This window comes from Telmatherina bonti (genome assembly GCF_933228915.1).
Source record: "Telmatherina bonti genome assembly, chromosome: 22".
NCBI lineage: Eukaryota > Metazoa > Chordata > Actinopteri > Atheriniformes > Telmatherinidae > Telmatherina > Telmatherina bonti.
The window spans coordinates 31937884-31965570 of record NC_136631.1 but is presented as its reverse complement, the minus strand read 5'-3'; the positions used below and the strand labels follow the sequence as shown (position 1 = coordinate 31965570).

At 38.7% G+C, this 27687-nt stretch overlaps 1 protein-coding gene across 1 annotated transcript in view; it reads left to right on the top strand.

The window, feature by feature from the left end:
• LOC306772268 (uncharacterized protein) overlaps window positions 1-23627 on the top strand; it is a gene marked incomplete at both ends in the record, with an annotated part of 34468 nt that extends 10841 nt beyond the window's left edge. Inside the window, 6 exons of the mRNA XM_079261682.1 lie at window positions 5527-5573; window positions 7664-7768; window positions 10197-10310; window positions 10404-10554; window positions 10757-10917; window positions 11004-23627. Coding sequence (XP_079117808.1) covers window positions 5527-5573; window positions 7664-7768; window positions 10197-10310; window positions 10404-10554; window positions 10757-10917; window positions 11004-23627 — 13202 coding nt within the window. The remainder of the gene's footprint in view (window positions 1-5526; window positions 5574-7663; window positions 7769-10196; window positions 10311-10403; window positions 10555-10756; window positions 10918-11003) is intronic.
• Between the last annotated feature and the right edge of the window lie 4060 nt (window positions 23628-27687).

Below are 27687 nucleotides of genomic sequence, written 5' to 3'. Positions count from 1 at the left end.
ACTTAATTTGGGGAGATATGATCAGTAGTTTTGTTTTTTTTCATGTTGTTTTGCTTTAATGTAAAGCACTTTGTGCTACATTTTCATTGCATAAAAAGTGCTTTATAAATATATATTGAGTAACTGATTGATGTCTGTTCTGGTTCTGTACTATACTCCATATTCATCTGTACTTTATCTCATCTGAAGCTTTCTAAGCTGTAAGTTTTATTTGCATCATTTATTAGTTTTGTTGTCAAGGTGAAATGTTTCTGCACCGTTTCACAAACCAACCTGTATTCAGCTACTGGTCCATCAATACGCCCCACATCTGCAGAGTAATCAGAGTATTTGTGTAAATGTTGGGCCCCTAAGTTGTGATGGAAGTCTGAGGTGTACAGAAGAGAAATGATGAGAGTACAGTTCCTTTTGGTGCTCCTTTCCTGCGTATCATCATGCAGAGATGCAACCTTTCAGTCTAACAAACTGCTGTTTATCAGGTAGTCAGAAATCCAGGTGGTTCTGGAGTTTTCCACCTGGAATCTATGGAGCTTCTCACATAACAGAGCAGCTGAACTGTTTCAAAAGCACCTGATAAATGAAAGAACATGATGCTGCCTGATTGGTCCAGATAAGAGTGAGGTCTCTGAGGCAGGTATATTATATTATATTATATTATATTATATTATATTATATTATATTATATTATATTATATTATATTATATTATATTATATTATATTATGGTAAGTGATAATTCTAATGAAAACTGATGTGCATTATTTATTTTTCAAACGCACACGTAGTTTGGTGATTTAAATCACTGTAATATCCCTCCTTTATGGGGCGTCACCGCAGCAACGTGTTAATCAGCTGATTCAGATAAGCTGTTTTTAAAAGGTGAATGAGAAAAACATGCTTTAGCTTGACAGTGGGTGTTGTTTAGCATAAAAAGTACATCGAGGCCAGCATTAAATAGATCCTATACTTTAGCGTATTTAGCAAGTTGCACTCTGCTGCGCATCGTGGTGTTCTTGACTCCACGTTGTACATTATAACCGTTTATTGCACAGATCCTTGTTGTTTAATCCTCACTTATATTATATTATATTATATTATATTATATTATATTATATTATATTATATTATATTATATTATATTATATTATATTATATTTACTCTCACCTGCTAATTGCTAAGATAGTCTGCTGCTTCCCTGGGACTCTGATTCTGAGTATGTGATATAAAAAATGGTGAATCTTTCTATAAATGAATATAATTAATGGGCACAAGTCTCCTGGAAGATTGTATAGCTGATGGTAGAATCTCAAAATAACGAAACAGTGATTTGGAGTAGTGTCCTGTCTAACATCTCAGTCTGAACCGGCTAACAATGGTCTTGATGGATAATAGCTTGTTAACAAAGCACTAAATAGAAGTGAGGCTGATGTGAATGTGGTTGGTTTGGAAATGTTTGTCTGAAACACCGAACAGAAAAGAGTGAAATATTCACCTCACCTTATCTTATGGGGGAAATATTTTCTTTAAGGCGAGCAGGAGACTCTTTACTGCTTGGAAATCAGCCATGTCAGAGATGTTATAAGGCATGCACCTCTATAGGTTGAGTAGAGAATATTAAATATTTTTTTTATAGTAACTTTAGAAGCAGTAAATGTTTTTTTTTTTTTACAATGAATTATACCTGCTTAATGGAGTTTTCATGAAGAAAGAAGTTTAATTTCTTTTGTGTGTTTTTGGTTTGAGCATATCTGCTCTGTTGTGTTGCAGTTGTTTTGTTCATATGGATGTCATTCCTGCCTGTAGTTCCACTTTTCTTTAAATAAGTATTGTTCTTTCAGCTAGAAATCCCAGTGTAAACAGAGAGAAGAGAGCGGGTCAAACACTGCTGTGGCTTTCCACACGGTCGAAGGTCCTGGTGCTGGTGTGTGTTCCTGAAGTCCTTCAGCCTCCTGCACCATCATAGGTCCTGTGTAAAAACTCTGAATTCTACTAAAAAGCACCATATTTCTTACAGTAAGAAGATTTATTTTAGTACCATTAAAGAAACTTGATTTTCATTTAGCTTTAATGATTCTGTGTGACGTCTCCATCAGCTGAAAACTAAAAATAAACACTTGCCAAAGTAAGGAATAATTCTAACTACACGAGGAGGAGGGTGGCACTGAGAGATTATTTTAACTTTCACGAGGTGCGAAGAGTTAAAGTTCTAAAACAAAGTCACAATGAGTTCCTTCAGAAACGCTAAATTCAGTTTGAGAGTGACACATTTTCAGACAAGGTATGCCTGCTACCCTAAAGTGTCCCGCCTTCTTTAATCTGAGGCTGAACGAAACACTTTCAGCTCTTTCTGAGTCACACAAACACAGCGGGACTGCCTAGGAGTGGACTGGATGGCGTCTTATTAACACATTGTTGTCCTTCCAGGTGCTAGACATACAGCAGCTGAAGGTAGGTGGAAACGATGAGAAAAACTCTTGTTTAGTTTAACGTTGTAATCCGCTAGAAGGACGTTTTCTGATCACTGCACACAGAAAGGCATCTAGACTTGGTGGGATGACCTGGTGTGACCCTTGCTGGTGGCTTGTAATGGTTTATTTTTATTAGCAGCAGAGCTTTAATGTTATTGGACAATTCTTCATGCATTTTGAATGATCAGCCGTTATGCAACAACACCCTCTGAAGATGTAGCCTTGACTTTAACAGCCCTCTAATGCATTTAGACGAGCTGGAAGAGCTCCTCACATGACATACATCACTGGACGGCCGAGGGTGGAGTGTACATACACTGCTTCTGCTTTAAACTCTAAACCGGCCATCACTGGGCACAACTGAACCCAATTAAGTAGTTATACTTTTCACTTTGCCTGGTCTCTATTATAAAGTTATCTACTGCTTTTATTCTGAAGGATACCAAAGAACACGAGCAGGTGAGAGAATGTGCACTTTTAATAGTGCTGAGATTCAGATATCTTTCATTATAACAACATCCAGAAGCAAAAAAATAAATGGATAAATAAATAAATAAATAGATGAATGAACAAGTTAAAAAAAAAAGTTAGTTCATTTATTTCGAATGAATAACAACAAAAAAAAAATTTATATGTATATATATATATATATATATATATATATATATATATATATATATATATATATATATACATATATGTGTGTGTGTGTGTGTGTGTGTGTGTGTGTGTGTATATATATGTCCATATACATATCTATATATATAGAGATATATATATAGATATGTATATATATGTGTTTGTGTATTTACATATGTACAAACAGGTGAGAAAATACTACTACTACTACTACTACTACTAATAATAATAATAATGCATAATTAAATCATCACTCCAAGAAGTTTTTAAAAAAATGAGAAGTGTATACTTTTTTGGAATTTCTACCCCTTACTACTTATCCTGCTTCATTTAGCTGTGTACAACAGTATCCTCGTACTTCATACTTATTCAAACTGAATATATATACGTATGCACATGCATATATGCACATCTACATATGTAGACGACATAAAACATACAATACGAGGATACTTATTACTTTTTTTAATTCTTCATCCACTTTATACATTGATGATGTACAGAGAATTTAGTTTTAACTAGAAAAACACTCAGAGCGCAAACCTCTGCCAAGGCCTTTAAAAAGTTCCTGAATACAAACGGGGAGCTGGATCACCACCAAAATCAAACCAGTTCTTCCTTTTCAAGTCCTGAAAATTTCCTGAAAATCCGTCCATAACTTTTGAGTTATCTTGAACACAAACAGACAAACAAACAGATAAATGCCGGTAAAAACAGGTAATAATGTGATTTTTCATGCGTAATGCAACCAAATGAATAAAATATTAATATCTGCTGACAGTAAAGCAAATGATGGCATCAGATGAATCATAGAGACGGTATCAGAGAAGGTGACAACAAAAATCTGACGAAGCTAAATTGCTCTGAGTCAGACGCTCTCTTTTTGGCAACCTTGAGGGGTCGGGCTGAGAGACTGCAGAGTTTAATATGATGATCAATATGGTGGATCACTTACCAGGAGAAGCAGGCTGCAGGTCTCTGGGGAAATTTTTGCCAGGAAGAACTCTAAATAGTCTCACAGTCGGCTCCAGTGTCTCTCTGAGCCTCAAAACAAGCACCGGGAGCCGGGCTGGGTGGAAGGCAGGACTTACTGCTGAGATATTAACAAATGTAGGGAAATATCAGTTTTTCATGTCGGCTTTTTCTTGGTTTTTGTGACCTGAGAGAAATTTTCCCTGTTTTTACGTTCATCCTTTAAGCTCCATTCCTGATTTTTAGGTCTCTGCTCTGAGACGAATAAAGGCTTTATCTGTCTATGTGTTATTGGGGAAGAATAAATAAAGACGGTATGAGATATGAGTAACAAATGTTTTAGGCTTGCCTCTAAAAAAAACCTTTTTAGGACGAATATGAATATGTTCATTAAATCATTGTACAATATGTCACATTATGTGTGCAAAGGTTAGTTCTGATGGAGTGAAATTAGAGAGAAGTTTTAATTCAGACAATTCAGGAAAACTCTCCAAAATTGTAAAATTGTAAATTAAAAGTTTGATCACAATATAATATGATTTTGATTTAATGGAAAGCAATTTGATGTTTGACAATATCTCAAACTGAGTCATGATCTGATTTAAATTTGATTCAGTTTTGGAGGCACAGATTGATTTGAAACAATATTGCAGGTAATCAGATGCAATCATTTTCATTTATATCAAAATAATCAAAAGCAACTAAAATATCTTTAATTTAATTCATTTTCTCCCCCGGTTTGTCCATTTCCGCGTCGCAGGAAGCTGGAGCGTATCCCAGCAATCATTGGGCGACAGGCAGCGTAATCATTTAACATGTTTATTTAAATTAATCAGTTTAAATAAAAAAAATCTGCTCTTACAAAGACAGAGTAGTAAAAAACCAAAAGCAACGGGCCAGGAAAACTCAACATACAGGCATTTTCAAAATAAAAGTATGTTTGATGGATGGCCATGGTTTTTGAACGATGTTTCCATTCGAGATGGAAGCCACGTCTTCATGCAGATTGACGGGTTGTTGTGCTTCTACAAAATGAACTTTTTGGCCCAGTTTGACACATTTTGTCCTTATCTTCCCCAGTTTTGGACCTCGGGTTAAAAAAAAAAAATTCATACTGTGTTCAGCATTAATTTTAAAGAAAACATTTAATATTGGAAACCAGTTAGATATCAGCCTGTTTCAATGTCATTACTCTGTAATCCCATAAAACCCAGACACCCTCTGGAAGACCCCAGGAAACCTGTGGCTAACTGGGCTAACTGGGGTAAGATTATGCATCTCCATGTGCTTTTAGTGGGTGAACTATTTCCTGCTCAGTTATTCAGCTTTTCATGCCAAACTCCGATGAATCTAGCTGAACGAGAACAACACAGAACTGAAGCCACATAAAGATGTTGTATGGAGGATGACTCAGCTGATGCGTTTTCTTTTGTGTTTTTGTGAACAGGGGGACGACGGCTGCGAGCGCCAGAGCCCGCCACAGACGACGATTCAGTGAGTGATTTAACTGTGTGGAAGTAAAATGAACGCCATATTTTATGTTATGATGAAAGTTTGCGTTTTAGATTTACCCAACAAAAATAACCAGAATTTGTCATTTAACTAAAACCATTTTCACAATTCATTTAAGTTGATCTTTTAATGTAGTAAGTTCAGTTTAAATGAGATTTCTTGCTTAAGTTGTGTGAAATGTGAACTAAATCCTGTTCCATGACATTTATTGCACCTTTGAAACAGCTGCTGACCATGTTTTAAGTAGGAGAAAGTTCTGCACACAAAAGCAAGTCATGTCATGTAAATAAGACATCCATCCTCCATTAATGCAAAAGTTTTTTAAAACAGGACATAAGTGGATGATCTGCAGATTTCATGTCCATACACATGGGTTTTTTTGTTTTTGGGTTTTGGGTTTATTATACAGCTTATTATAAAAGCACAAGGAATGGGAGAACTATTTAGAAATACAGACTGGTTGTCTCAGCTGGAAAGGATTAACAGGTTTTAAAAAATGACTCAGAAAACCAACTTGGTCCAGTTCTTTGAGATAATCAGTGACCTGTATGTGTCCTTCTGTGGTAGTCGAATATCAGTTTATTTTTTTTAAGCCAAGAAACTTTTACACAGGATATGTGATTTATTCTTTCCACTTTTGAACACTTGTAAATACAGTGTGTAAGAATTACTGACATCTAGTGGTTAAAATTAATATAACAATTACTAACTCTGTTGAATCACATGCATACTGTCTTCTTCTGTGGTCCTTTTTTTTTTTAAGGTGCTCCAACACAAAACAAAGCTGGTGCTGCTGTGTTAAAAGGTTTTAATGTCACACAGTGGTGTTTTGTTCAGTCAGAGACACCGTAGTAAAAATACTGGAACAAATACATACAGTCGTCCTCGTAGTTGCATCCAATAACAACACAAAAGTAAACAATATATATGTATATATATTTTTGTGTTGTTATTGGATGCAACTTTACAAACTTCGGCTGCTATAACCCTTTCTTCTGTAGACTGATGGGCTGCAACAATTACTTCTAAAATATAATCTCTGATTTATTCCCTTCCTTGGCATTGTGCCACCACACACCAGAAAGCTGCAGAGCTTCAAACTGAATTTGGTTTTTGCTTTTGATCTGCAGCATCTCGCTCCTACTCATGCTCTTAGTTCCTATTGAAGCGGTAAGAATGTATTCAGTCGTAGTTCTTGAAAATCAAATCAAATCAAACTTTATGAGCAGTTTTATATAAAATATCAATAAAAATTTGCAGCCAATTCAAAAGTAATATACCGCCTCCTCACAGTCCTCACTAGAGCATCCTGTTGCATTGAACTGGTGATGTTATAAAACAGTCGTAGGTCTGACACAGCCAGGTAGGTGGTCAGGCTATAAGTTATGACAAGTCCAGGGTGTGTCCTCTGTTGTGGAAATCAAAGACAGGGTAATATAAGTTTTTAAAAAAAAAAATGTTTTTACCTACAATAAAGACCTGAAAAGCACCAAATATGACTATTGCTTTTCAAAGTTCTCAGAATCTTTTACTATATTAAATAATTCTGCCAGACTTGTCAATATTTTCTTGTTAGTATTAATAAACTATGGGAGAGAGGTAATTCAGCACTGGTGCACATGTTGATATTTGCCTGATTACATGATTTCACTGAAACTGATGTTATAACCTGTTTTCATGCTCATTTATTTATTTATTTATTTATTTTTAAAATTCTGCTTCAGAACAGCTGAACGGACAAGTCTGGAGGCTTTAAACTAAAGAAGTAAAGTATCTCTGTAGAATATATCCTCTGGCAAACCTTTATGGGAATATAACTGTTTAAGCAGACAGACTGACCAACATGATTTTTCCAGGAAACAACTTCTAATTAGATCACTAGATACCAAAAATCTAAATACCCAGTTAGAATGCAACAAAGTGTAATCACACCATTTCTGATAGAAATCAATCAATTCTTACAGTTTATGCTGCAGCTGCAACAATAATGAAATGTTACAGCAGTTTTACATGTGACTGAGGAACTGTTTGACAGTGCCGCTGTGTTTCGCACTCTTCTATATCCAATGCAGATATGTGAAGAGCCATCTACGTTCACAGACGGGGAGAGACCACGCCCGCAAGGATCATCACCCGTGGAGGACTATCCTGAGTCTGCAAAATACACCGACAAAGAGGTAAACTACACAAACATACCACTAGGGTTACACATACATAATAACAAGCAGCAGGGAAACAGCTTATGTGGATTTCCAGTATAAATATAACCAGAGGGGATCTTGTTCCACTGGCTAATACGTGTCTCTTTATTCCATGACTCAGCAAATTGGTTACGAGGAAAACTTAACCTAGTTACCTCATTGCATGCCAGTATACTGAATCACTCAAAAAGTCTATTTATAACATATTTTCTGCAGACCAGGAGAGATGATGTTGTGAGAGAAAATAGGGCAGGTCAGGTTTATATGTATATATATATATATATATATATATATATATATATATATATATATATATATATATATATATATATATATATATATATCATGTTTTATACACCTTGTTACAACTGGAAATATTCCAATCCAATCCAATCCAGTTTATTTATAAAGCACCGTTAAAAACAACAAAGTTGACCAAAGTGCTGTACAGAAGAAACAATAAAACATACATATTTACATCATAATGGGGCATCAGCACATTGTTAATAGTAAAACAACCCTTTAAATTAGTCAAACGCCAAAGAGAAAAAATGAGTCTTCAGACAAGACTTAAAAACAAGAAGCGATTCAGCCTGTCTAATGTACAGGGGCAGCTTATTCCACAACTTGGGACCAATAACAGAAAAAGCTCGGTCACCTCTCAGTTTACGCTTCGTCTTAGGAACCACAAGCAGAAGTTGATCTGTGGACCTCAGAGAGCGTGTAGGGGAATACCTCACCAGCAGGTCTGACAGGTAGCGAGGGGCCAGACCGTTCAGGCATTTAAAAACAAATAAAAGAATCTTAAAATCAATTCTGTAACGGACAGGGAGCCAGTGAAGGGAAGACAAAATTGGTAAAACGTGGTCAGACTTTCGAGATCCAGTTAAAAGACGCGCTGCAGCGTTCTGCACCAGCTGCTGCCATGCGAGAGAGGACTGACTGATCCCACAGTACAGGGCGTTACAATAATCAAGCCGTGTGGTTACAAAAGCATGGATCAAAATTTCAAAATCATGTCTTGAGAGTGAGGACCTTATTATTGCAAGCTGTCTCAGGTGGAAAATACTTGCTTTCACCACAGCACTAATTTGTTTGTCCAATTTAAGTTCCTGATCCATTTTCACACCAAGATTGCAGACAGTAGGCTTAACAAGCTGTGACAAGGATCCAAGGTTAACTGAGACAGCATCACCAACACTGCTAGGTCCAAGAAGAAGAACCTCTGTTTTTTTTATCATTAAAATGCAAAAAATTTATTGACATCCAAATTTTAATTTCATCAGTGCACTTTAAGAGTTCAGTGGCACTGAAGCTTTCTTGACGTTTGAGGGGAATGTAAATTTGGCTATCATCAGCATAAAGATGAAAAGACACACCAAGCCTTCGGAGAATAGACCCCAGCGGCAACAGATACAATGAAAAAAGGAGCGGACCAAGGATTGATCCTTGCGGCACGCCACAATTCAAGGGGGCCGAGGATGAAGCAAAGTCACCCAATCTCACACAAAAACTCCTATCTGCTAAGTAGGAACGGAACCACTCCAAGGCAGCCCCGTGAATGCCCACTGTGTTCTCAAGTCGGCGCAGTAGGATTTCATGATCCACTGTGTCGAACGCAGCGGTCAGATCTAACAAAACCAGTGCAACAGTATGACCAGAGTCAGTATACATCAAAATGTCATTAAAGACATTCTTCAGAGATTTTTATTTATTTATTTGTATGTTTTATTTTTCTCCATATTGACCTATTGACATGAAGCATCACCCAGATTTAAGATTTGTGTGATGCTTATGATTTGTCTTGTGGCTGTGAAGGCCATTGGAATACTTGTCATGATCGAGACACCAGAGATGATTTAAGCTTTCTGACTTGGTGCATCCCCAAACCATTACACCAGCAGTCAGAACTGTCAATCCAAGACAGGATGGATCCATGTTTTCATGATGCTTTCACCAAAATCTGATCCTACCATGTGAATGTGGAGATGAACTGGAGACTCATCAGACCAGCAACGTTTCTCCATCTTCTATTGTCCAGTTCTGGTGAATCTGTGTGAATTGTAGCCTCAGTTTCCTGTTCGTAGCTCACAGGAGTGGCACCTGGTGTGGCCTTCTGCTGCTGTAGACCATCTGCTTCCTGGCTGGACGTGTTGTGTGTTCAGAGATGATGTTCTGCATATCTTGGTTGGAATCAGTGAAGTGAATTTTGGATTTAATGGTTTAATGAAGATGTAGTTTTTGGCCTCCAGGACCTCTGGGTCCCTCCAGGACCACCTAAAAGAAACTTATATTAACTTCTGATTAATTCAGTCATTCTACTCTGTTAGAACATGTTTGTGTGTTAAACGGAGATCTGGTAATATTTCATTGGCTCGTTTTAAAAGCTGTTTACCTTCTTTAGTGTGAAGCAGAGCATGACCCACATCACAAAAGTGGGAGTGGACACAAAGCTAAAAAGTCTGGTCTGGGCTCCATGTTTGAGAGGCGCTCAACTCCAAAGATGAGTAAACTGAAGGTGAGACGCTCACACCTTCACATCTTCGTTCTGCAGATGAGGAGAAAGCTCACAGCATGGTGCTCTGTCTTGTCTCTTCTGACATGCTGGCAGGAGGTTCCCAGCCCCGAGGCTGAGGTCATTGTGAAAACAGCCAGAGACGGATGTGCAGAGGGTCTTGTTTATGGAGGTGGAAAAGAGGGGATCTTCATTAAGGAAGTGGTACCAGAGTCACCTGCTTCAAAAAGTCTGAAGGTGAAAGAAGGTAAGATAGCAGCTAGAAATGAAGACAAAACATGATTCTTTTATTTTTTTATATAGGAAAATAGTAAAGAATGTGGACTGAATGAAACCTTTTACCACAAAAATCTGATTACTTTCGGCTTTTTTGTTTGAAATTTTTCCACAATAAGACTAAAAGTCACCTATTTAAAAGTTTCTAAGTTATTTTCCTCTTGTTGCTGCAGGCGATCAGCTTCTGAGCGCCACTGTGTACTTTGACAACGTATCGTACGAAGATGCCATTCAGATCTTGGAGCACGCTCAGGCGTACAAAGTGAAGTTGTGCTTGAAACGCAAACCGGACATCACAGAGATGGAACCCGCCATTGAATCTGACGTTATCCATGTAACTAAAGTTTTGTGCTCATGTTCTTCTTCTGAGATTTAGCACTGAGATTAAATCTAATATTTTATATTTCTGTTGCTTAACAGGAAGAAGACATGTATCCTACAGAAGGGAGGGAGCAGGGAAAGACCAAAAGGCGTGGGGATGCCCGCATTTCATGGCCAAAGTTTCCCTCTTTTGGGAAAGGACGGAAATCCCGTTTTACCAGGTCCCACAGTTCCTCAGAAGCAGATGAGCAGAGAAAACTCGAGCTCAGTCCACCAACAAGTGACACAGAGTCACCTATAAAATCCCAGGATGCTCTCAAAGGAAAAAAGAAACATAAAATAAAGCTGTCGGGTCTGACAAAGCGAGGCCGTATAAGCTCATCCGAAGACCAAGACACAGATGTTCCAGCAGGGCAGATCAGTGGTGACATCCACCTAACACAAGAATCAGATATGCTTTCACCCGAAAGCCTTGAAGGCCCCTCAGGAGAAATGGTAGAAGTCAATGTGACTGAGGATTTGAAGGTAGAGGAAGATTTAAGACCAGAGCAAATCAATCAAACTCTGACTGACGCTCCAAGTGTTCAACACAAAGTGGAGCTCATCAGTATTGACAGCACACTGAAAACGACAGATCTAACCGTGGCTCTGGCTGATCAGGTAAGCCCCTCTGATGGAAAGAAAAAGAAGAAAGAGAAGTCTGAATTAAAAGTCAAAATTCTGGGGAAGGATAAATCACACAAGAAAGATGCAAAACCAAAAGCTTCACCAAAAAGGCTGAAAGCTCTTGGGGCAAGTATTGAAAAGGAAGAACAACTTCAAACTGAAAAATCTGACGTTGTCTCAAGTTTTGAGTCACACGCAAATAAACCTGGAGATCAAGCTGCTCTTGATGCATCTGTGACAAAACAGCCTGCAACTGAGGATGTGAAAACCAAAGAAGATCCTTATGACAGGCTGTCAAAAAGCCGCGTTTCCACAACGCAGCTTCCCAAACGTGAGGACATTGAAATTCCAGGCATGGAGGACATGACTAAAGTCAAAGCAGCCACAGACATACCAGAGTCTAAAACTGACTTCACAGGACATTCCGATGAAAGTCAATCTGAAACAGTTCAGCTGCTAATTGATGTTAACAGTGTGAAAGAAGCCGTTTCTAAATTACCTGGATATAAACTGCCTCAAGTTGACACATCTGGGGTTCCTATTCTCGAAGAAATTACCGTTATAGATGCAAATGCACAACGAATATCTGTGAAAACACCAACTAAAGTGGTTGAAACTAAAGCAAAACATGAAGCACAGTCAACTGGGTTTGACATAACGGCCTCTCCAGAAATCTCTAAAATCAAAGTACCAAAGATCATGGCAGCTGATTTAACCTCAGAGGAACATCTAACTGAAACCAAGACTGAAAAGGAACATGAAACTAAGGCAAAGGAAGGTCACAAAGAGGCTAAAACTGAGGCTCCTCAAGCAGAATCCACTCTTCAGGACAAAACAAACAGAGCAGATGAATATGAATCTGCAGCTGAAAAAGAATTAACTAAGAAATCAAAGAGAACAAAGATTACAATGCCGAGTTTCGGGATAACGACACCTGATATCATAATTCCTGAGATTGGAATTGACTTGCCGAAACAAAATATCTCCCTGCAAAAAGGTTTTCAGTCAAAAACTGAACTGAAGAAAGGGAAGATGCAGCCTGGAGAAGCTGTATGTGATGTCAAACTGCTTGAAAACACAGAGGATTTAACAGAAGAAGCAGCGGCCATTTCCGTTCCAGGAGACAGAGGGGGAGAAAAAGATGTCGATGCTGTTGGAGAAAGCAAAGCAGCTCCTTCAGACGCTGAAGAAAACGTGACCAGCGGAGAAAAAGATGTATACACTGAGGCAAAAACTCTTGAAAGAGAAGTAAAGGGCAGCAAATTTAAACTGCCACATCTTAGCATCTCCGTACCAAAAGTGAAAGGAATAAAAACTGACTTAAGCACAAAAAAGAAAGAGGTTTTGGATACAGCTGAAGTCCAGCTTCCAGAAGCCCTGGAGGTGGAGGAGGTGGTTGGAAGTGAAGCCGTTTGCATTTCAGAACAAAAGTTGGAAGCAGAAGCACCTGACTTTGAGTCTCAAGGTGAACTTGATGGACAAGGAAGCAAACTGAAAAGGTCAAAATTTGGAATCAAACTTCCAAAACTTAAAGGTCCGGAATTTGATTTAAGCTTGTCAAGGAAAGATGGAGATGTCAAACTACCGGATGCTAATGCTGAGATCCACCAGGCTGAGAGAATGGATGTTTCTGTTCCAGAGGAAAAGATGGATGCAGACAAACCAGAAGGAGAAGCCAAACCTCTGAGTGTTGAAGGGGAACTTGATGGACATGGAAGCAAATTGAAAATGCCAAAATTTGGAATCAAGATTCCAAAAATCAAAAGCTCAGATTTTGAATTAAGTCTGTCCAGCAAAGACAGAGGGATCGAAATGCCTGAGACACAAGTCTGTGTCCCAAAAGCCCCCGAGGCTGATGATTTTGGAACGGTAGATCCCAACATTTCAGACAAAAAAACAGATCCAGAGAAATCTGAAACTGAAATCAAAGCATTAGAGGCACACGGTGAAATTCATGGACAAGGAAGCAAGTTCAAGATGCCAAAGTTTGGGATCAAAATGCCAAAATTTAAAGGTCCAGAGTTTGATTTACATTTTTTAAAGAAAGATGAGGAAGCCACTCTTCCACAGGATGAAGCTGAGGATCCAATCCCAGCTGAGTATGAGACTGATGTTACTCCTGGAAAACTAGATGTCCCTATTTTAGAGAATAAAATGGAGTTAGAAGGACCTGAACTGGAAATTAAAGCTGCCCAGGCCGAGACTGAAGCTGATTTAACAGAGGCCAAATTAAAAAAGCCAAAGTTTGGAATCAAAATGCCAAAAATAAAAGGTCCTGAACTTGATATCAGCCTGTCAAAGAAAGCTGGAGGCGTCACTCTTTCAGAGACAAAAGGTGAGGCCCAACTTCCAGAAATCCATCATGTTGACGTTTCCTTCGGAGGAGAGGATGTTAATGTTCTGGAGCAAAAGATGGGTGCAGGCAAACCTGAACGAGAAATGAAACCTGTGCAGGCCGAGGCTGAAGCTGATGTACAAGGAGGAAAATTAAAAAAGCCAAAGTTTGGAATCAAAATGCCAAAAATAAAAGGTCCTGAATTTGATATCAGCCTGTCAAAGAAAGATGGAGGTGTAACTGTCTCAGAGATTAAATCTGAGGCCCAACTCCCAGAAAACGACGTTAACATTGTCTCTGTTCCAGAGCCAAAGATAACACCAGAAAAACCAGAACTGAAAGTCAAACCTGTGCAAACTGAAGGTGAACCTGATGGACAAGGACATAAATTCAAAATGCCAAAGCTGGGAATTTCAATGCCCAAAGTAAAAGAGCTTGAGGTAGATTTAAACCTATTAAAGAAGGATGAAGATGTGACATTGCCAGACGCTAATGGAGAAATCAAAATTACTAATGCAGAACCAAAGGAATTCTCCGCTAATGTAGAAATTAGAGCTCCACAAACACCAGATGTTACAGTGGGTTCTCTTGATGTGAAAACAAAAGCAGCTGAAGTTGATGAAAAAACAAGCAAGTTCAAAATGCCAAAATTTGGAATTTCACTTCCAAAACTAAAAGGTCCTGAAAAGGATTCAAGCATTTCAAAGAGAGATGTAGAAATTTCTTTGCCTGATGTGGAAACAGATGAAAAACTTTCTGATGTGAAGCAAGATGGCAGAACTCATGAGATTCCAGATGTGGAGGGATCTGCATCAAAAGTTCAAATGAAAACATTTGAAGTACCAAAACTTCAGGCTGAAAGTCCACAAATCTCAGTGGAAATATCTGTTATGGACAAAGATGTGAACATTGATGGAGCTGGCATTACTGTACCTGAAAAAGGTTTCGCAGTTGGTGTTAAAGCACCGAGCGCTGAAGCTGAGATTGCTGGAAGTGAGCTTGATGTGAAGGGAAGCAAGTTTAAAATGCCACATCTGGGCTTCACTATGTCAAAAGTAAAGGGGCCTAAAATCGATCTATCAAAAATGGAAGCAGGTACCACATTGCCCAAAGCCAAAGCTGATGTCACCCTTCAAAAAGCTGATCTGGAAAAAGCTGATGTTTCTGTTCAAAAAGCCACGGTAGACATTGAAAAACCTGAACTGGAAATGGAAGCCCTGGAGCTTGAGGCTCCACCTGATGGAGAAAAAGACGAGATTAAAATGCCAAAGTTTGGTATCAAGATGCCAAAAGTCAAAGGACCTGAATTTCATTTTGGACTTCCAAAGAAAGCAGATGTCCCAACTCCAGAAGCCAAAGCAGGCATCAGTCTCCTTGATGCTGAACCAAAAGCACCCTCTGCAAAAGCCAAAATGGCAGCTCCTGAGACTGAAGCTGCAGCTGATGACACAGAACGGTCTTCTTCAGCATTTAAGATGCCAAGCATCAGTTTCTCTATGCCTAAAGTCAAACTGCCTGATGCAAGTTTAAGCTTACCAAAGAGAGAAAGAGAGGTCACACTGCCAGACGCAGAAGCTCAGATGGAAATACCAGAGGTTTCTAATGTGGAGGTTAGCCTTGGAAAAGCAGAAGTTATGATACCAGAGGGAAAAGTAGAAGCTGAAAAACCTGAAGTACAAATAAAACCCTTGCAGACTCAAGTTACATTTGAAGGACAGGGTGGCAGGTTCAAAATACCAAAGCTGGGAATCACAATGCCAAAAGCAAAAGCTTCTGAAATGGATTTAAACCTGTCAAAGGAAGATACGGATGGGACACTAGCAGAAGCCAACGCTGAAGTCAAAATGCCTGATCCTGAATTCAAAGAATCTTCAGGAAAGGTGGAAATCAAGACCCCTGAAATCCAAGATCAGTTCAGTCATGTAGAGCAAACAGCAAAGTTTAAACTACCAACTTTAAAGTTCCCAACATTCAAAGTTGCTGCAAGTGCAGACGCACCTGATCTGGACAAAGACACAAAAATTGAAGAAACCCAATTCACAGTACCTGCAGACACAGCAAAGGTTGATATTGAAGGACCAAAATTTGACACTGAAGATCAGTTTCTCAATGGGAAAGTGAAAGGAACTGAAAGCAAAGGAAAAGAAAGCAAATTCAAACTTCCAAAATTTGGAATATCACTGCCAAGTGTTCAAGGCTCTGAAAAAGATTTTAGCATATCCAAGAAAGATGTAAAATTACCAAAGGGTAAAGCTGATGTTCAACTCCCAAAGGGTCCTGAAACTAATGTCAATCTTGGAGAAGTAAATGTCTCAATTCCAGAAGTAAGCATTGAGATGAAGAAACCTGACATGCAGAAGCTGCAGCCTGAAGCAGAACTTGATAGACCAGCTCTCAAGTTCAAAACACCAACATTTGGAGAAGCAAAACTAGAAGGACCTCAAGCTGATTTCAGTTCATCAAAGACAAGTGTGCCGATCATACCTCCAGAAGTAAAAGCAGAAGTTGGTTTTCCTGGAGTCGATTTAAAAGAAGCTTCAGCTGTTGTGGAAGTCAAAGCTGCTCAGATTGAACCTCAATCCACTGGCATGAAAGGATCACCATCAAAATTTAAATTGCCAAAGTTAAAATTTCCTAAGTTTGGTGTCACAACTCCAAATGTCAGGGCTGAAGTACCCGACATAGACAAAGGAATCAAAATAGATGGAGCTGATGTGCAGACAGGCATGCCAAGCGCAAATGTTGATGTAGCGGAAATTAAAGGAGAGGTCCATCTTCCAGATGTAGAGGTCAAAGCACCTTTGAGCACTCATGTGTTAGGGCAACAGCAGGATGTTGAAGTTGATGCAAAATCAAAAAAATATAGGTTTTCAATGCCAAAATTTTCTTTTTCAAAACAAAGCATCAAAGCTTCAGAAGTTGATGTTGGTTTTCCAGAAGTTGAAGTCCCAGAAGGTGAAGTGGAAGTGAAAGTTGGAGGAGAAATGGCTACGGAGCCACTAGAAATCAAAATGCAAAAAGAACTAAAGCCTGAAATAGAGTTATGCTTATCGAAGGAAAGTGAAGATGTGGTGCTTTCTGAAGCTGAAGTCAATCTCCCTGATGTAGAAGTGAGAAAGGGCATAGTGGAAGTGGAAGCTAAAGCCCCTGAGATCAAAATGGTGACTAAAACAGCAGAAGGATCACCATCAAAATTCAAGATGCCGACATTCAAATTACAAAAATTTGGACTTGGCACCCCGACTTCCACCATGGAAGAACCAGCTTCCGATAAAGATGTTCATATAGATGGCACTGATGTTAAAATTCCTGAAGAGGTTCTTGCTGTTACCATTGAAGCTTCTGGATCGGACTTTGAAGCACCCTCAATAGAAATCAAAACTGTAGAGACTAAACTTGAAGGAAAAGGAAGCAAGTTTAAACTTCCAAGTCTTGGTTTTTCAGTGCCTCAAACCAAAGGACCAGATGTTGATTTAAGCCAATCAAATCCAGATGTGGATGTGACACAGCCAGGAGTCAAAGGTCAAGTTAAACTTCCTGATGTTGAAGTTAAAAAACCTTTTGTTGAAGCTGCAGAGATAAAAACTGTGACAAAGGACTCAGATAGATCTTCATTAAAATTCAAAATGCCCTCATTCAAATTACCAAAGTTTGGGGTTGGCAGCCCAAGTGCAACAATGGAGGAACCTACACTGGAGAAAGATGTTAAACTAGACAAATCTGATATAAAGCTTCCTGAAGGGGCTCTGGCAGTGAACATCACAGCACCCAGCACCGACACTGAAGGTCCGACTGTAGATTTGAAAATGAAAGAAAATGAGCTAAAAGGAAAAGGAGGCAGTTTTAAACTTCCTAGTCTTGGGGTGTCTGTCCCTGGATTGAAAGGTCCAGACATAGATTTAGACCTGTCAAAAACAGATGTAGCTGTGACTCAACCAGAAAGCAAGGCTGAAAGCCAGCTACCTGAAGCGGAACTGATGAAAGTGTCTGCTGAAGTGGAAGCTAAAGCTCCTGAGATCAAAGTTAGAACCAAGGAAGCAGAAGGATCACCGTCCAAATTCAAGATGCCAACATTCAAATTACCAAAATTTGGTCTTGGGACACCAAGTGCCACTGTAGTAGTACCAGCTTTGGATGTTAAAGCAGAGATTCCTCATGAGCTTCTTGCGGTTAACATCTCTGCACCTGACATTGAAGCTGAAGGTCCTTCAGTAAATATAAAAACATCAGAAATTGAACATCCAAGCGAAGGAAGTACATATAAACTTCCAACTCTTGCTGTGTCCGTCCCTGGAGTGAAAGACCCAAATGTAGATTTAAGCCTGTCAAAGACAGATGTAGATGTAACCCTACCTGAGGTTGAAGCCGAGGTCCAACTCCCTGATTTTAAACTGGATAGACCTTCTACTGATGTGGAAGCTAAAGGTCCTGAGATCAAAATTAGAACAAAGGAAGCAGAAGTATCACCATCTAAATTCAAGATGCCAACATTCAAATTACCCAAACTTGGTCTTGGGACTCCAAGCACCACTGTAGAGGTACTAGCATTGGACAAAGATGTTACAATGCCTGAGGAGGCTGCTGTTACAATCACAGAACCCTGCATTGAAACCAAAGATGCAACACTAGATATCAAAACTGAAACAGATGGACACGAAACAAAAGAAAGCAAGTTTAAGCTTCCAAGTCTTGGTGTGTCTGTTCCTCGCATTAAAGGCCCAGATGTAGATTTAAGCCTGTCAAAGACAGATGTAGATGTGGCCCTACCTGAGATCCAAGCCGCGGTCCAAGTCTCTGATGTTAAATTGGACAAACGTTCAATTGATGTGGAAGCTAAAGGTTCTGAGATCAAAGTCAAAACTAAGGAAGCAGAAGGATCACCATCCAAATTCAAGATGCCAACATTCAAATTACCTAAATTTGGCATTGGTGCTTCAAGTTCCAATGAACAAGTACTGGCTTTGGCTAAAGATGTTAAAGCAGACATGCCTGATGAGGTTCTTGAAGTTACCATCTCTGCACCTGGCATTGAAGCTGAAGGTCCAACAGTAGATATAAAAACATCAGGAACTGAACATGAAAGCAAAGGAAGTAAATTTAAACTTCCAAGTCTGGGTGTGTCTGTCCCTGGAGTGAAAGGTCCAGACCGAGATTTAAGCCTGTCAAAGATGGATGTAGCTGTGACACTACCAGAAAGCAAGACTGAAGTCCAGCTACCTGAAGCGGAACTGATGAAAATGTCTCCTAAAGTGGAAGCTAAAGCTCCTGAGATCAAAGTTAGAACCAAGGAAGCAGAAGGATCACCATCCAAATTCAAGATGCCAACCTTCAAATTACCCAAATTTAGTGTTGGAACTCCAAGCACCACTGTAGAGGTACCAGCTTTGGACAAAGATGTTGCAACAGAGATGCCCGAGGAGGCTGCTGTTAGAATCACAGCATCCAGCATTGAAACCAAAGATGCAATACTGAATATTAAAACTGAAAAAGATGGACACGAAACAAAAGAAAGCAAGTTTAAACTTCCAAGTCTTGGTGTGTCTGTTCCTCACGTTAAAGGCCCAGATGTAGATTTAAGCCTGTCAAAGACAGATGTAGACGTGACCCTACCTGAGGTTCAAGCTGATGTCCAGGTCTCTGATGTTAAATTGGACAAACATTCTATTAACGTAGAAGCTAAAGGTTCTGAGTTCAAAATTAAAACTAAGGAAGCAGAAGGATCACCATCCAAATTCAAGATGCCGACATTCAAATTACCTAAATTTGGTATTGGTGCTCCAAGTTCCAGTGAAGAGGTAAAGGCTTTGGACAAGGATATTAAAGCAGACATGCATGATGAGGTTCTTGCAGTTACCATCTCTGCACCTGGCATTGAAGCTGAAGGTCCAACAGTAGATATAAAAACATCAGGAACTGAACATGAAAGCAAAGGAAGTAAATTTAAACTTCCAAGTCTGGGTGTGTCTGTCCCTGGAGTGAAAGGTCCAGACATAGATTTAAGCCTGTCAAAGACAGATGTAGCTGTGACTCTAGCAGAAAGCAAGGCTGAAGGCCAGCTACCTGAAGGGGGAATGATGAAAGTGTCTGCTGAAGTGGAAGCTAAAGCTCCTGAGATCAAAGTTAGAACCAAGGAAGCAGAAGGATCACCGTCCAAATTCAAGATGCCAACATTCAAATTACCCAAATTTCGTCTTGGGACACCAAGCGCCAGTGTAGAAGTACCAGCTTTGGATAAAGATGTTAAAGCAGAGATTCCTGACGAGGTTCTTGCAGTTACCATCTCTGCACCTGACATTGAAGCTGAAGGTCCATCAGTAGATATAAAACCAACAGGAATTGAAGATAAAAGCGAAGGAGGTAAATTTAAACTTCCAAGTCTTGGTATGTCTGGCCCTGGAGTGAAAGGCCCGTCAAAGACAGATGTAGACGTAACCCTACCTGAGGTCCAAGGCGAGGTCCAACTCCCAGATGTTAAACTGGACAAACCTTCTATTGATGAGGAAGCTAAAGCACCTGAGATCAAAGTTAAAACCAAGGAAGCAGAAGGATCACCATCCAAATTTAAGATGCCAACATTCAAATTACCTAAATTTGGCATTGGTGCTCCAAGTTCCAGTGTAGAGGTACCAGCTTTGGAGAAAGATATTATAACAGAGTTGCCTGATGAGGTTCTTGCAGTTACCATCTCTGCACCCAGTACTGAAGCTGAAGATCCAACAGTAGATGTAAAAACAACAGGAATCGAACATGAAAGCAAAGGAAGTAAATTTAAACTTCCAAGTCTTGGTTTTTCAGCACCAAAAGTGAAAGGCCCGATCATAGATTTAAGCCTAAAAAATATGGACGTTGATGCGCCACCACTAGAGGTCGAAGCTGATGTTAAACTCACAGACACTGAACTAAAGAAATCATCTGTCGAAGTCAAAAGTGAAGTTCCAGGAGTCAATATTGAAGCAAGTAATATTGAAGGGTCACCATCCAAATTTAGAATGCCATCATTCAAATTACCCAAATTTGGAGCCAGTGTGGAAATGCCTGATATGGAAAAAAATATCAAAGCAGAAGAAATAAAAACTGAAGTCAAGCTTCCAGATGTTGAAATCAAAGAGCCTGCAGGCTTTGTAGAGGAGGATATTAAAGTGAGAAAGACAAGCTGGACATTGCCAAAATTTTCCTTTTCAAAGACAAACACTAAAGTCACTGAGACTGACATCAACCTTGAAGATGAAGGCATCCAAACAGATGTACATGCTGCAGATACAGACACCAAAGAAGCCTCTGTTGCTTTGATAGATGGAAGAACCACAACAGACCTCGATGCCAAACTGAAAAAGCCAAGATTTTCACTACCTAAGTTTTCATTTTCAAAACAAGATACAAAAAAGGCTGAAGTAGACAGTAGTCAGGTAAATGTTGATGTCTCTCTTCCAGAAGGGAAAGCAGAAGTTAAACAACCAGACATTACGGTCAAGTCACCAGAATGTGAAACAGATTTAGATGGTCAGGAAAGCAAATTTAAAATACCAAAGTTTGGCATCACAATGCCGAAAGTTAAAGTTGTGGACATTTCAAGGAAGGATGTCAGTACTGTACTTCCAGATATCCAGGCTGAAGTTCAACTTCCAAATATTGACATTAAACAAACTTCTGCTGATATGGAAATTAAGGCTCAAGCAGGGAGCAATGAAAGCTCACCATCAAAATTTGGAATGCTATTTGGAGCTGCAACTCCACAAGTCAGCATGGAAGGACCTGATGTAAACAAAGATAGCACCAGGAGCTTATCTGTAGCTTTAAAATCTATAGAAAGTGAGCTGAAGACAGATGTAGATACTACGCTGCCAGAAACTAAACTTCCCACTGCTGATGTCAAAGAAGCTATAACTGCTGTTGCTGCACCAGAGATCCCTACAACTGAAACCGAGGCTCAGACGAAGCAACCATCCTGGACTTTTCCGAAAATTTCATTTTCCAAAGCAGGCAGCAAAGCCCCTGATGTTGATGTCAACCTTGAAACACAAAAAGTTGATGTAACAGCACCAGAGACCAGTCTACCAGACAAACCTTCAGAGGCCAAGTCAGTGGAAGAGTCTCCTGCTATGGAAATTGACACAAGCCTCAAGAAAAGTAAATTTTCCCTTCCTAGGTTTTCCTTTTCAAAGGGAAGCAGTAAAGAACTGGAAGTGAAGGTTGAGGCTCCACATGTCGCTGCAAAAACTGAGCACCAGGAAATCAAGCTCAGCGGTCTTGAGCTGGAAACCAGAGGCGGCAGTCAAGGACCTGAAGTTGCTCTGACCTCATCTCAGAAAGGTGTAGAAATAAAAGCAGATGTCAAAGTCTCTGAAGGAGAAACTGGTGTGGAGTCTAAGTCAAAAGATGTCAAAGGATCACCAATAAAATTCAAAATGCCAACACTGAAAATGCCAAAATTTAGCAGTGTCTCTTATGACATCACCAGTGAAGAAAAGGTGCCTGAAGCAGATCAAACAAAACGTAAAGATGATGGTAGTGTCGCCATCAAAGATACAAGTACAGACGCAAAAACAGATGCAACCAAAGCAGAAATATTAGATTCTGAAACACCCAAGACTGAAACTGATGGCGCAGTTCATGGGTCTCCAAGTAAATTCAAACTACCATCCTTTAAAATGCCGAGATTAAGCTTTTCTAAACCTAAACCTGAAGATGTTCTTGCTGACAGTGAATGCAAAAAAGATCAAGAGGAAATGGAGGCTGAGCAAAAAACAGAGAGTAATTCATCCAAAGCATCTTTAATATCATTTGGTGAGATCCTCAAGGCCATCGACGTTGAATTTGATGTTCCAAAGATTGACAAAGTTGAAGAAAATCTTGAAACCCCAAAGGAAGTTTGTGAAACAGATGAAACTTCTGGAAAGCATTCTGATGAAAAGGAAAAAGAAATGAAGTCCAAGCAAGAAGCTACCAAAAGTCCTGACAGAACAGGTTGGTTTAAATTTCCAAAGTTTGGGCTGTCATCCCCAACGGAGCCACCCAAGATTCCTGACAAAAGACAACAAAAGGACGAAATGAGCCCAGAACAGGAAAGAGGGGATGAGGAAAGAAGTCCCTCTGGTTCTGTCCAGTCATCAGACGCCTTCGCTGATATAAGCTCTACAATCACAAGTGAACCTGTTGGCCTGTCCTCATCGTCCCCAGCAAAGGTAACTGTTAAATACTCTGATCCGACTGCTGCTGTTGGGCCTGGAGAGATGCATGGAGACATCATAACCATGAGGACTGAGCTCATCTCAGATGTGCCCAACTTGCCTGAGAAAATCACCATTCCATTGTCCGGAGTTTCATCTTCGTCTGAAGACACAGTCAGGCTGGAATCTGGAAAAATACACGTCATTACATCAAATATCCAAGCCACTCCAGAAACACAGCACGCCAAACTGCTCACTGCCATCCAAATACAATCAGCTGGAGGCCTTGATGTAAAAACAGAGGCAAGCGAAGCTGCATCGTGGACTGTCGGAGACTCGCAAAGTGGCAGGACAACAGTGTTTGAGAGGCACGTAGTTCAGGAAACGTCAAGTGAAAAAAGTGAAAGCAAAGAAACGATTGTTATAACGAAACAAATAACGCATGTGTTAGAAAAATCTGACCCCATCTCAGGAGAGACAGCCTCATCCATACAACGCCTTAAAGACTCTGTGCACACTGAGAAAATGAGGTTCTTTGATGAGGCTGAGAAGTGAAGTAAGATATAGTTACTCAGAGCCCAGTTCCTCATAGACTGATGGACTTTGAATGTGACTAGTTACAGTCATGTGACCAGAAACTGCAAGAAGCAGCATGCTGACAAACAGAAAAGGTCTTTAACTGGTTAGACTTAGAGTCCAGGTATGATCACGATGACCTGAGGTCACTCTGCATGTAAACTAAACCATAAAGAAACAAATTAATATGACAAGGGGAGACTAATACACTTACAAAGTGACAAAGATGTTGATAAGCTGTGTAAATGATTGCTTTTGCTACATCATATATGTATAAGCTTTGCCACATGTCCTCATTCTAAATGATGTTAGAGAACAATTGCTTTTTCTGATCAAGCATATAAACCTCTCTGTCTGTTTGAAAATACAACTAATTTAGGACTGGTGCAAGGATCAATCAGTGTTACTGACATTCCAGATTAAGTTTATAGGAATCTCACTGGAACGCTAACATCACCTGCAACTGAGTGAAGCAGTATAAAAGAGCAACATGAATATGCACACGTGTCGGTCATGCTGTTGTCATTGTAGCTGGTATGTAAAGAAATAAAAGCAATGCAAAACTTAAATGAAATGTTCATTATGAAATTCAGTAACTGTACTGCTGCAGTTATTTTTCTAATATCTGCTATGTATAAGCTAATTTGCTATGAGATGCTCTTCATCTGTCAAATACATTTTCTTCATTACCTCTGTAAAAATAGGAATACTGAACTGACTGTGTAAATAGCTTTTAGAGGCCTTTGAGTTACTTTTTGGTCACTTCTCTGTTTTATTCTTTATTTTTTTTTATCCTGACAGGCTTTAACTAAACTAAATGTGTTTGGAAAGGTATACACAACAAATAAATAAATAAATAAATACTATTGTATTCCAAACTGTGTCTGGGGTCGATGATGACTGGCATGTGTCTCATGTTACGTTTGCTATTTTCATCTTGAAGTCAATCTCATTAGATTTACTGAGGTAGTTAAAAAGTTCAGATAGTTAAAAAAAAAAGATAAAAATTAATATATAGATAAGTAAATAAGTGTTTTTAAGAGACTTAAATTCCTTGGGAAATTACTAATAATAAAAAGAAATAAAAAGTGAATTACATAAAATAAATTTATATATATATATATATATATATATATATATATATATATATATATATATATATATATATATATATATATATATATATACACACACATAAAAAATTTTTATTTTATGTAATTCACTTTTTATTTCTTTTTATTATTAGTAATTTCCCAAGGAATTTAAGTCTCTCTCTCTCTCTCTCTCTCTCTATATATATATATATATATATATATATATATACACACATAAAACAATTTTATTTTATGTAATTCACTTTTTATTTCTTTTTATTATTAGTAATTTCCCAAGGAATTTAAGTCTCTTAAAAACACACACACACACACATATATATATATATATATATATATATATATATATATATATATATATATATATATATATATATATATATATATAAATAAAGAAAAAATAAAGATGCATAAAAAGAAGGCTTGAATGAGTAGACACTAAATAAATAAATAAAAGTTAGAAAAATTCTGAGTAACTTGAGACTTTTGTCAATATATAAAATTAAAAATCAAGCTTTTAAGTTCGAACATTAAAGAGAGAGAGAGAGAGCGAGAGAGAGAGAGAGAGAGAGAGAGAAAAGCTCACTAGAGGGAGACATAGCTCACAGAGACATTTCTCCAGCTGTGGGAAAACAACCTGTCAGAAAAGATGAATTAAACTTACAAAATAAAATTCCTCATTATTAGTTTAACCAGACCCAAAGCTAATTTTCTCACCATAAGCATCTGCTTTTTTTACACAGCGAGAGAAGCAAAAACTTCTCTGAAACGTTTCCTAAAGATTAAAACAGTAAAGATGCAATACTATGATGTCTTCAGTGTTTCTATACAATTTTCACAGTTTAAATTAGAGCAATAAGTACACAAATTCAGCAAACTGCGACAAACAACCACTAATGTTGGCAATTTAGACACAAGCGAATACTTCACGTGTACCTCGTAAATTCTAAACTGTTGAGGAAATGAGATGAAACTAGCTCCATCCTTTACATGCAGAGGTCACAGGTTTTCTCATGTTTTGTATTCTAGAAAGGAAGACATAGTTGAGAGTTTTTACTCCCTTCCCTCACAGTCTTTTTTTTCTTTTTTAATATACATTTTCTTGAATTATGTAAGCACTTTGGGGAAAATTTGACCCAAAATTTGTTGCAATGATGTGAGCGATACCTAATCTGAACGTAATAATTTGTACATTAGATAAATAAGTCCCTTTCGGTGCTTCATAAGGTGGACAAACACTCCCAACTTCCTCTTTTTGTAACAATACACTCTTTTTCGACGGTCATTGAAAGCAGCACCATTTCTTCTCCACTGCGCAGCCTCCAAACATTTTCCTACAAGCGATAACTTCACCGAAGAGCCTCGCGCGCGCCCCTCCGCCTGTCGCCCACAACAGCTACCATCATCATCATCATCATCATCACCATCATCATCATCAGCGGCTACAGCATCACCAGCAACAGCGTCAGTGTGATGAAGAAGCGGAGGACGGAGACCCTCCTGCTCTGAGACACTGGATCACCCCGCAGACAGGTAGGGAGCTGTTTAACCAGTCTGCTCTGTCTGTGCACATTGTTCTTCATTTCATTCATTTATTTTAAAAGTGACTTATCATGTTGGTAATTCAAGCTGTTTGGCAAATGTTTAGGAGCATGAATAAAAACCTGCTTTGGATGGAGTTTTTTCCTCACATTGAGCTGCTTAAAGAGTTAGAATGTGTAGAAAAGCGCACATCTGTCTTTATGTGGAAGTGTTGAGGAAGCTGTTGATTAAATCTATCAATATTATCTGCAGCCTACCTGTTGTATGCATGCAGGTAGGCTCCTCCAGAGCCCAGGCATATGCTGACTTACATGTAAAGTGAATGAAAAAAAAAAAGAATTTGGATTATATTAAAAGATTGTAAGATGTGTAAATTTCAACAAATGCAGGAGAAATCCAAGCAAACCTGAACAGAAAATTAAATATTTTGGTGAGGCTGTAAAACAGAGCATGACTTTAGTCCATAGATTGAATTTTTCTCTTGACCTCGGGCTGTAAAAGAAAACTTAAAGGATTTTTCTGAGGAACCTGCATGTTAGGAGGTGGTGCTGCCCCTGGCTGTGATTTAGCAGCTGAAATGGAAAAAGTGTTTGAAGTGAAACTGCAGTGAAATGACAGGAGACTGGAGTGGTCATTCCTGTCAGATTCTCTCAATACCCCGCATCTGCAAGTGGGAAGAGGTGGAATTAAAGTGACTGTGGAAAGAAGCCCCAGAGGATACCGGCTCAGAAAGTCTCTCCCATGAGGAATCTCTTGATGGACAGAGGAGAGGGGAGGATTTTTACCTGTTTGCACGATTTGCTGCTGGCTGAATCACTGTTGGAAGATCAGGTTTTTTTTTTTTTGTAGGTCTGACTCCAGTAGAAGAAAAATGATGCAGAAACATAAATAAATGATGCACCAGATGTCTGCAGGGCTTCAAGTTAACTTTGACTTGCATGATTCATTAATATGCCAATTGTTAGTCTTTAAAATATGAAAAATTACTAAAGTAAAGATAAGGAGCCAAATTCAAACAGAGAAATTGATAATTCAGTGACTTTGTTTTCTTGTTTCTGAATCATGTTTGTATGTAAAGGGAGAAACGGTGCAAATTAGGTGAAATAAATGTTTCATAAATCTGACTCATGACAGTTTTCACAGCTGATTGTTGAAGATGATAGCAATCTGTCAAAGATCCTCTCTTAAAAACCCTCTTAGATCTTCATATTTGATCAGTTTTCTTTAACTATTAATTGCTTATGATGTGTTTGAGGACCTATTTCATTTTAATTTTTTTTAATAATCAATGAGATCAGTTTATCAAAGTATTTAGAAATTATTTTATTTTCAGATTTTTAAGTTTAACTCTTAAGTAAAATTTTATTTTTCTCTTATTTACAGCC